Here is an 11398-nt window from a genome sequence, read left to right as displayed (position 1 = left end):
AAAAAACAGTTTTACTTTTGACATTATTTTTATTTTTATTCTAAATTAAAAAAAAACACCGAATTCAAATTTAGACCATAGTATCTCGTGGCTGGGATAAATATTTCTTTTGGCCTTCGCAAATGGATGCCTCGATGGGACGAAACACTGTAACGTTAGCGAGAAATTATTTTAAAGTAGGTATTGCTTTATTTAATTATTATGTTAAAATGAATCTACCTTTAAGCTCTACTTTTAAAGTATCAGATACTGTGACACTAAAATGTATTTTTATTAACATCTATGGAAAATTCTCGCGAAATGTGGAAAAGACTATGTTTCACGCCCGCATTCATGTGGAAAATTTTATACAATACCTTTAAACGGATCTGACTACATCTTTTTCTTTTACCGGGTGAATCGAACACAGGGTGAATAATAAACATTTAATAAGAACTTGGACATAACGTGACAAAGATTATAAGCTATGGGTCGAATCGAAAAATTTAAATAAAAATTATATTTTTATGATGTCATAACATTCTTATTGAGACATTCATAGATTCAAATCATTTGTAAAAAATACATTGGTGAAGAAGGCATATTGTTTAATTCAAGATTATAATACATGATAAAAAAGCGTGGAGCTAATACTTGTTGACTTCCAGGCAGGATTATGTAAATTGTATTTAACTAACATTACTTTGTATTTCTAAATGTTGAAAAAGAATTTCTAACTACTACCGAGTTACTTGCCGGTTCTTCTGGGTAGAATCTGCATTGTTTGTTAAATGACAGTGCAAAGGTGCTTGTATTACCTACTTACTAATCTTTATTCATAAAGAATATTTTGATTTTGTTTTTTTTTATTAATATCAAAAAGGCTTAAAACCCAAGTTCAATTTTAGATACTAATAACGTAAGATACATCTCATTCGTTAAATTAGATAAAACACTCACTGCCCCGCTTCTCACAGTTCTTTTTGTACAACGTGCACAAATCCTCAAATTCAGCAAGGAATATTTGTGTGTCGTCGAATCCGCAAACTTTATCGCCACCCGGCGTACAAGTTTTTAGTTTATAACAGTTAAACTGAGCGAACCTCTCCTTACTACTGGACTATCGTCGAATGAAGGATGCTTGAAAATAACATTAGTATTAATTGTAAATTTTAATGCTCATTAATGCCCCAAATCCAAACAAAAATTGACTGCATGAATAAAACGAGAACTCAGATTAAAATATTTAAAATGCTATTAAATACTGTCTCCTATATTATCATTGCTATGGTTCATAGAATATATTTATTCTCATTTTATGTTATTTAAGTCAAGGGCGATATTATTTTTATTTATGTTTATTAAGCTAAGTTTATTGTTGTTGTTACACGGTTTACTTAATAATGTCATTACTATAGGTTAATAATTAATTACTTACATTAGTAAGCGCAGAAATTTCCATATTGAATAATGATAATACTGAAATATGTTTAAATATATTTATAAAAAAATTAATGTAATGAAACTGTTCCAAATTCCATAATACCATCCAAATGCAAGTTATTTTATACACAAGAAATAAAGAAACAATAATTCATATATTATCTTGTAGCAGACATTTTGTAAAATTGCTTACTTATTAAAGTGAAGAATTCTACAGAAATATTTTCCCATTGATATGGACGATGTGCTCGAGTTTGCCGCAAAATAAATGCGCTTAAAATCTTGTAGAAAACATACTATAACACATAGAAGTAACAAGTAACGGACAATAATAATGAAATTATTCTTAAGCCAGACAGTATTCAAATATTTAATTGCTCTGAATTTAAAACTAATATTTAACTACATACTGTCTCTCGGACAAATATGTCCAGTTTCCTAAACCAATTTGCTCGTGAGCTTTCTTCTCCGTTCGTATGAATTATAAATTATATCTGGTATAAAATTAATATTAGTACTAGTCTAGATGGTGGTCATATGAATGTATACACTCTTATATAAATGTATAGAGATTCAGAGACTTAGACACCGTTTGACCAATTACCATGAAAGATGGAATATATAATCGTGTTTTTAATGGAGATTTTTATACTATGATCTTTGTTACCTTTGGTGCTAGGTTCCACTGCAGCATAATACTATAATACCATTTAATCTATCGCCATGTAATTGCTATACATTTGTGATTTAAGAATATTTTTGCACAGTTCACAAACAAATTCTTTTGATTGACATTTGACAAGTAAGTACATACGTGTTCACTTCGCGTTTATTCGATTGAGTTGAAACTTCATCACACATCACACCATCAAGAATGGTGCGTAAGTTGTATCGAATAAATAATTTTATTAATATTTTTTTTTTTTTATAAATTTTGACATTCTACCATTATACGTTGGTTATTCCATAGTAACATTATAAAATGGAATTTGTTTTGTTCTTTGTGTTTCTGCAACTAATTATCCTATTCTAATATTTCTATTACATTATTCCTCAGTGCTGTACGGTCAAATTACCTTTCTCTTTTCTTTTTACGATCTTTTTGCTCTTAACTTCTCAAGCGTATTTGAGACAAACCTTGGCCATTCGAGCTGTAGCTTAAGTAAATCGACATCTTGTAACGAAATGGAAAATATATTTATTTCTCAAAAAAGTGTTGCAATTAAATTAAAAAGACTTGATGTGCATCAAACTGCGGGACCGGATAATATACCACCTATATTTTTGAAAAACTGTTCTGATTCTATATCTTTACCACTAGCAATTATCTATAATACCTCTATTTACAGTGGAATATTCCCGGATAAGTGGAAAGAGGCCAGAATAGTACCAATATTTAAGGACGGTAATAAGGAGTGTGTACGCAATTACAGGCCAATTTCGATCCTATCAGCAATGTCGAAGGTTTTTGAATCCCTTATTTACCCGTTTATTTTTCATCATGTCAAACCTCTTCTATCACCCGATCAACATGGATTCATTACTATGCGGTCCACAAATACAAATTTATTAAACTACCTTTCAGATCTTATAGACGCAGTGGACAGTAATTTGCAAATTGATTCTATCTATACAGATTTTTCAAAGGCATTCGACAAAGTTGACCACGATCTATTGCTTCTTAAGCTGGCGCATCACGGAATTTCCAATCCTTTATTGACATGGTGTAAATCTTATCTTTGTAATAGGCCAGCGAAAGTCGTCATCGATGGCTATGAATCATATCCCTACATTGCCACCTCCGGGGTCCCTCAAGGCTCAAATTTGGGTCCACTCTTTTTTATATTGTTCATAAATGATCTCATGACGGTAATGAAGCACTCACGTGTATACATGTTTGCAGACGATCTCAAAATCACTAAGATTATTAAGCAACAGTCTGATGTCTTGGAGCTTCAAGAGGACCTAAATAATCTAGTAATCTGGTGTCAGAAAAATAAAGTGTATTTGAATCCCTTGAAGTGCTGTTTCATTAGATTCACAAGAAAAAGAAATCCAATAATTAGTTCATATACAATCTCCGAAAAACATCTAAAGGAGTCAAAAACGGTTCGTGATTTAGGCGTTATATTTGACAGTAATCTCCGCTTCGATGCTCACGTTGATGTCATTGTCACTTCTGCGTTGAAATCACTGGGTTTTATTATAAGACAATCTAAAGACTTCAGGAGGACATCCACCATGATTCGACTTTATAATTGTTATGTTAGGAGTAAACTTGAGTATTGTTGTCAAGTATGGTCACCGTTATATAAGGTATATGATGATCGTATTGAAAATGTGCAAAAACGATTATTGAGACACTTGTGTTACAAAATGAGGGTACACGTAAAAAGCTATAGCGATAGACTTAAGTACTTCGAAATGCAACCTCTTCGTGTGCGAAGATCCTTATTGGATTTAGCCTTTTTGTATAAGCTTTTTCATAATAAAGTGGACAATAATTATTTGCTCGAAAAACTTAATATAAACGTGCCACGAAGACCACCTCGAAACCCATGTCCACTGTTCAAAATGAGTAAGAATCGAACCAATCTTGGGAAAAATTCACCATTAGCCCGAATGACACGCTTATATAACGCAATACCAACTATCGACATGGGTTTCGACACTTTTAGCACTTTCAAGAAGAAATGTTATGCCTTTTATGCAAATTGTTAGTCAAAGTTAGTCAAAGTAAATTTGTTTCTATAATTTGTTTCTGAACTTATTTTCATTTTGTTTAGTTTACATTTTGTTTAGTTTAGATTTGTTAAATAGTTTTCGATAAATTATTTTATTTCATTGTTTTGTAATTATTAGTTTTAGCTTTTCTTTTTTTTTCTTTTATTTTTATTTCTTAAGTTTTGTTTTAGAGTTCAATACTTTATAAGTGCATGTTGTGTTCTCCTATAATTGGAGGTACATTTAATATTTCATTGTCTATACTTGTATTTTTTGTATTACATATGTACCTGTGTTGGAGTTCCATATTAAATAAATAAATAAATAAATAAATAAATAAATTATATATATAGTATTACTTTCTTTATTAATATATTGCACCCGTGCGAAGCTGGGGCGGATAGTATACAATATTCTTACCTACACAAATATTGCACAAGGAGTACATTTGAAACGAGTGAGAATTTCCGTAAACAAAAGGCGTTTCGTTAATAAATGGACTGAAATGAAAAGCAAACTAAACGCTCAAATGAATTTAATATCTCCTGCAGAACTTCAAATTTGTGACGGTGAAATCTGTAAAGATTATAATTATTCGCAATTAACTGCATTTGTTACGCTGTTGTTCTTTGATTTTAGTTCTTCTGTAATGTTTCATTTTTAATACAATGATTTATAATTGTCATCGTCATTATCTACAATATTCAATTTCTAACTGAAACTAGACAAAATAACAATAATTCGTATGAGAATGTATATTTTAATATCCATATATATTATTTCTTATTTCATTACCGATCTATTTTGTTCATATTCTCAGTCAAATATTTCAAAAAGAAGGGCGGTGTAGTACAACATCGTGAGGAAACCTGCATGTGTCTAATTTCAACGAAATTCTGCCACATGTGCATCCACCAACCCCAATTGGAGCAGCGTGCATTGCAGCAGTGTAAAATTTACAGGCTGTTAATGTTTAATGTATTTATTTCAAAAATAAATTCTAAAATAAGGAAGTAATGAATGAATTATTTCTGTATAATCAATATTTGTATCGTACTTGCCATGTTGGTAATTACAATTATGCTTGTACAAATCACAAGCGGTATTGAATTTACGCCTCAGATTTAGTCGTCGGTCTCTACCGCACACCAATCCACCTTCCACGTGACAATACTTCGCTCGCCAACACCAATACTCACTGAGTACTGCCGCTTTACCTGGATCTATATCTTTTCGAGTTACCTAAGAATCAAATAAACACTATTAAAATCATTAGAGATATAATGATTAAAGATAAGCAAACTTATACAAATATGCAGTTCTACATGAAGATATATTCATTTAGAATACAATACATCTACTTCCAAATTTCCTTTTACAAAAATCTTACATTTATATGACGGAAGTATCCGACGGATGCTGCTCAAACCCTGCAGATATCACTAGATAGATATTCATTTTATGAAAATATACTAAAAGTTGGTAGCTTTGATTAAATATGGTTTTATTTAAAAAGAAGTTTCGATTTATTTTATTTTGTTTTATTATCCTTTTTTACGTCTTCGGCATTAAGTTTTGCTGCATCTTGAGCTTCACCTATAGCCGGTTCTGCATCTTGTTCCTGTTTAGAACTTTCCTCTTGTATATGTAATGATTTTTCTGTATCTTGCTCCTGATTGGAGTTTTCTTCGCGTATCTCTAATGATTTTTCTGCATCTTGCTCCTGTTTGGAATTTGCTTCATGTATTTGTAATGATTCTTCTGCTTCTTTCTCCTGCTTAGAGTTGTCTTCATATTTTTCTGTTGTTTTCTCTTCATCTTGCTCCTGTCTGGAGTTTTCTTCGTGTATTTCTAATGAGTTTTCTGCATCTTGCTCCTGTCTGGAGTTTTCTTCGTGTATTTCTAATGAGTTTTCTGCATCTTGCTCCTGTTTGGAGTTTTCTGCGTCTATTTGTAATGATTTTTCTGCATCTTGCTCGTCGTTAGGCATTTCTTCATTCTTTTGCAATATTTTTTCTGTTGACTTTTCTTCAATTGGAGGCAAATTTCGACAGTGTCCGAATGATACTTTAACATAACCTAAAAAAAATTATACGTTCTTATATATGCTAATCTAATTATTCATAACATTTTTACTTTTATCGATGGTGGTTTGTTTACTCTCACTAGCTAACTAATGATTTTATCACCAAGCACCAAAATGTTATATACATATTTGAATTGCAATTTACTGTTTTTTTTTTATTGTGCCTTAATCTTAATGTTTATTTCTTTTACATAAAAGTCTCAACTTACTTGTTCCCTGTAAGCAATTGTATTCCTTCATATCACATGTATCAAAAAATCGACGCGTACCCTGATTATGATCTTCACCACAAATTTCTTTTGCATTATGTAAACAAGTTTTTGCCGTGAAACATTTCTGAAAAATGGAAAATATTTAATTCAATTAATAGTAGATATTATATACAACATTCAATAAATTGCAAATACTTAATATTATGTAATATATGGTTTATAACCAAATACTGGCTTATCTGATTTTCTTTATCTGCGTTTTAAGTATCAAAACGTCTATAACCTTCATGTTCACAATTATATTACACTCCACGCGACGCAACGAACATAATAATACGAATATATTTGATAAAATCCATAAAAAACGGAATCTTAACGCTGTGTCGAGTGTAGTCCGTATTGCAAGTATGAAAATTTGCCGACCCAAAATAGTTTTTAATATAATACTTACATTATTGCCTTCAGATTGATATGGGATGAAGATTATAAATATTAAACCTGAAAATAAAATGTATGTATTAGAAATCTAAGTAAGATTTTTTTTAGTACATAATGCAATAAAAATAGTAACGCAACAATGACTTAACAGTGAGGAGTACATACCTACAAAAAATATTTGATATCGCATATTTTCGTTGTATTTCAAAAGAACTTTCTATATGCAACAGTGAGTTTAATAGTAAATAGTAAAACCTATTACATCAATAAAAAATAAATGGTAATCGTTTTAATGTAATAAAATAATATCTATCAAGCCAAACTCAAGTGAAATTGAAAATATTAAAGAAGTATGTTACAAAAATGGTTACTTGTAATATTGACAATTTCGATTTGTACTCCAAAACATATTCTGCAAAAGAGCTTTTATGTGCGTAAATACTTATAACAAATATATACTATATACTACTAGTTTTACACAGGTGGCTTCCCCCATGTGTCTCCTATGCAGGGCTTCATATACATTTGGACAATTTCAAATTAAAATTTGAATTGAATTGGGTTAATTAATCTAATCTAGCCCTTGGGTTCAAGCTTACTTCTTACCGAATTCCATCAAAATCAGTTCAATGGTTAAGCCGTGAAAATGTTACAGAATTACTGTAATGCATTTCATCTTCACATTTATAATTTAATTAAAACACACAAAGTTATTCTTCCTAAATGATATATCAAATATCAATGCCCACCAAGTCTCGATACAACTAATAATAAAACCATCGCACAAAATGCTAACTTATGTTATAAATGAAAAAATTTAATTCGTCAATTTATTTTCAATTTCACGTTTTAACTAAACCGATCGAAATAAAATTCCGTATAGATATACAGAGAAGGTCTTGGGTGCCTAATTCGTAGCCCCGTCTTCCATACCGTCAAAGCAGTGTATGAAAACTATTTATACATAATTATAAATAATACAGTACATACAGATATATATTTAGCTTAATGTTTTGTGTGTAAAACATTATTCTAACCATAAATTTAATTTAAATATTATTAATGCGAAAGTTAAATCTGTCTGTGTGCTTCTTACTTCATAACCTCTGAACTGATTGTAAATAAAATTGATATTGAATCATCATGTGGCTGAGTGTTTCCTGAGTATTAGAGTCTGGGTATCGTCTAGTCCAGCGTGATCTTCTAGGCAAGCGTTTATCTACAACCAAAGATTATATTCAAATAGGTACAGACAGACATATTAAATATTTCAGTCATCATGCTTGGAGGCTTCGTTTTGTTCCCACGATCGCAAAAGAAAATGTGGACTCGAAATTAAAACAAAAGAAGTGCGGTGGTTTATCGACCAGTGTGACATATTTGAATTTAATTGTGAATACGGCACTAGTAAGTATAAATTAATTATATATAATTAAGAATAGATACTGAAACTTAAAATGTACTAAATACTGTTATATGAATATATATATAACGAAGGGTTGGGTATTAATTCGTTATCAGACATATTTATTTCCAAAAATATAAGTCTCGTCGTTTTCGTTTGTATCTTTTTTAATCATCCATCAACACTGACACTTTTCGATTTCTTTCTTTTTAACGTAATACTGACGTTATCATGTACAATAAAAAATAAAATAAATTTTAAACAAAGTTTTCGATGCTTCGACATATACATATGTATTACTATAATATAAAAAAAAATTGTAAATAATTACAAAACGTACTAACCTATATAATTTAAATTTTATTTTACACTGGAAGTATCAACTATTTTTTGCTAGTATTAGTCATCAAATTTTATTTGATGTTTCCAGTGCGTACTGGTTCACATAATGTTGTCTTAGATTTTCGCGATTATTACACATTGAAATAAAACTAGTTTTTAACGGATTTAATCGCTAATATAGTTTTTAACGGATTTAATCGCGTATACAGTCTGCCCGTGACCCTGCCGTCTGCCCGTCGGGATGTTAAAATAATTAATATACGCGATTAAATCCGTTAAAAACTAGTTTTATTTCAATTAGTCATCAATCTCATATATATACGTGAATAAATAAGCTATATTTGTTTACTAATAATTCAAAATATATTTTTTTGACTTATTTTATAACATTCTTTGTTTCCAGAATTCAAAATGGCTCCTACAGTAAAATGTCAACAAGTACCGCCATTATAGTCCACAAACAACAATCCATCACAAAATATTCACATTAATAGTCACTAAACATTATACGTCGAAACTCATAGAATACCTAGATTACGGGAAGTTTAAGTTATTTCTTAGACAATAGTATGTTTTAATAAACAAAGTGCTCATAACACCATGTAACTAGCTTCATTTACAGCGCCTCGCTCCACAAGGCAAGCTATCCTGTCGAAACCAAAATGTCAAATATATTAACAGGTATTCTTTTAATTTATAACAAATAATCTTGTTCATGTTGTTTATTATTATTCATATATTCTACATAGAGTGTCGCAATACAAAAGAACTAAAATAGACGAGTCAACTTTATTGTAACTTTATTGACATTCACTGTCGACCACTATTTTTTTCAACGCGTTTTCCACTCTAATAGTCTATTCATACATATAAATAATCAAATATTGCTTTTTTTCTGTTACACTTTTCCCTCTTATTATTAATCATTAACGTTATTAGTTTGAAGAAAACCTCTGAGGGTTAATTAACCTTCGACTATAGAAACTGGCACTATATATAAATACATTTATGAAATAATGATAAATCCCTTCTAAATGTATTTACACTGATTCTCTCACCCTTTAATCGGATACAACAATAAAAATTATATCCACTTACTAACTGACCAAACTGATTTGAGTAATAATTTTCTATTACACAGGGATTTTGGTGGTTTTCGTTTTAATCACCTTAGTGTCTTCACACGGACCTCCATTGGAGCGCGACAATGAAGACATAGCAATGGGGAGGAAGGTAAAAAAAGTACGACATGTTCTTTTCTAATACATTTATAAAAGACTGATAGTCTTCATTTCTTTGATAATGATATGAAATATATGTTTTAGCAATTTATTAAAAATTAACATAAATAATTGTACCTCGAAGACACAGAACTCAAGCAGGACTGATACTAACATTAATAAGCTTATATTTGGTTTGAATGAATTTTAAACCAGTTTCATTCAACCGATCCACGCATTTTTAATATTTCAGATGGGTGCCAAGTGGTGCAGCATGGCGAAGGTTTGCAATCACGATCGCGTACCGATCTGTGGCATCAGTCACGCTGGCGATGTGATGGGCTTTCGAGACCTCTGCGATATGTTTGACTATAACTGCATAAGAAGAAGGAGTTAGTTCATCTATTATATTGTCTTCTTTTGACTTTTTAATTATTTATACTCGTTTGTAACATGCACTAGATTCGAAATTTAAAAAATAATCTGTTTGTTTTGATATCTCTGTTGTAGATGAACGGTAACTTCGCTGAGCTCCTTTTGCAAAGACTATTAACTAAATGAATTAACGATTATATCATTTTATTACCTACGCTTTGATCATGTCGTTTAGCACTTTAAACTTTTACAATGAAACTTAATTTTTAATAAAAAACTAGGTCTCCTTATACGAATACAATAAATAATATTTTGTGACATTAAATATTAATTGTATAAATATTAATCTTATTTCAGATTACAAGCAAACTGCCTGCCCAGAAGACAAGTCGATATTAACCGTGTCGCGACGCCCAACCAACAGTTTTTATGATGATTAATTTAATTTGTATTTCATACCAAACATTGTAAAGTCAATAAAATATATTTCATGTAATGTTAAAAAGTATAAATTGTCTTCACGTAAATGGAGCTTAAATAAATAAAATAACCTATTTAAATCTCATATTGTATAAATTAAACAAACCCCGATTTTTGTTTCGACGTCACTAGTCGGAGGAAACATCTGAAAAATATTAAATAAATTACTTTTTTAATAGAATAAGCAGTGTCACCAATAATTGACCAGTTTTAATTGACGTCCCAGAAAATCATGGGTTTTGCACAGATTTGATTGATTGGATTTATAATACGTTTTAGCGCAATAGGAGTAATATATATTCCCTTATCTGATAAGAAAATAATCTCATACAAACTATGGAAGTTTAGACTAATCTTTCCTTGCTTTCCTAGGCACTGGATTGTTCCAACTTTCAAACTTCGAAAACTGCTACTGAGAGTTTATTTATACGTAACCTAATGATCCAAAATATTTTATTGATCCGACCTGGGATTTCAACCAAGGACCAACAGATATGCATTTATACGATTACACTGTAACAACAGAGACGACAAATTATGTATGTAATGAATCCCTAATTACATGCTATCCTTATCAAAACTTTGCACATCACTGTACTATGTTTTTATAGATGAAAAACACATAATTATTTATAACGGTTGCATCTTAGTCACTATATTATAACGATAAAAAATGTTTTAGGGATACACAAAG

At 30.4% G+C, this 11398-nt stretch overlaps 2 protein-coding genes across 3 annotated transcripts; one reads left to right on the top strand and one right to left on the bottom strand.

Moving 5' to 3' along the window:
- Positions 1-5677: 5677 nt before the first annotated feature.
- On the bottom strand, positions 5678-7110 carry LOC125071567 (involucrin-like). Its single transcript, XM_047681888.1, has 4 exons — positions 7048-7110; positions 6896-6942; positions 6442-6568; positions 5678-6225 (listed from the first exon to the last, which is right to left on the bottom strand). The coding sequence occupies exons 1-4, from the start codon at positions 7070-7072 to the stop codon at positions 5678-5680; spliced, it is 747 nt and encodes a 248-aa protein (XP_047537844.1). The 5' UTR covers positions 7073-7110.
- A 1986-nt stretch (positions 7111-9096) lies between these two features.
- Positions 9097-10702, top strand: LOC125071452. 2 transcript variants are annotated; one of them, XM_047681707.1, is made up of 4 exons: positions 9097-9310; positions 9771-9862; positions 10103-10241; positions 10582-10702. In XM_047681707.1, the coding sequence occupies exons 1-4, from the start codon at positions 9292-9294 to the stop codon at positions 10662-10664; spliced, it is 333 nt and encodes a 110-aa protein (XP_047537663.1). In that variant the 5' UTR covers positions 9097-9291; the 3' UTR covers positions 10665-10702. The 2 variants fall into 2 exon arrangements, with proteins under 2 accessions (XP_047537663.1, XP_047537662.1); XM_047681706.1 differs by having other exon boundaries at positions 9771-9871.
- Positions 10703-11398: the final 696 nt, after the last annotated feature.

The sequence above is a fragment of the Vanessa atalanta genome, chromosome 19, assembly GCF_905147765.1.
Source record: "Vanessa atalanta chromosome 19, ilVanAtal1.2, whole genome shotgun sequence".
NCBI lineage: Eukaryota > Metazoa > Arthropoda > Insecta > Lepidoptera > Nymphalidae > Vanessa > Vanessa atalanta.
Note: the sequence above shows the minus strand (reverse complement) of the source record. Positions and strands in the feature narration are given on the sequence as shown.

Excerpts from the sequence above, each read along its gene's own strand:
- LOC125071452 (XM_047681706.1), top strand. Across the intron at positions 9,872-10,102 it reads TGGGGAGGAAGGTAAAAAAA|ATGGGTGCCAAGTGGTGCAG; the intron begins GTACGACATGTT and ends TTAATATTTCAG. Across the intron at positions 10,242-10,581 it reads TAACTGCATAAGAAGAAGGA|ATTACAAGCAAACTGCCTGC; the intron begins GTTAGTTCATCT and ends ATCTTATTTCAG.
- LOC125071567 (XM_047681888.1), bottom strand. The coding sequence starts at position 7,072 with ATGCGATATCAAATATTTTTTGTAG. Across the intron at positions 6,943-7,047 it reads ATATCAAATATTTTTTGTAG|GTTTAATATTTATAATCTTC; the intron begins GTATGTACTCCT and ends TTTTATTTTCAG. Across the intron at positions 6,226-6,441 it reads CAATTGCTTACAGGGAACAA|GTTATGTTAAAGTATCATTC; the intron begins GTAAGTTGAGAC and ends AATTTTTTTTAG.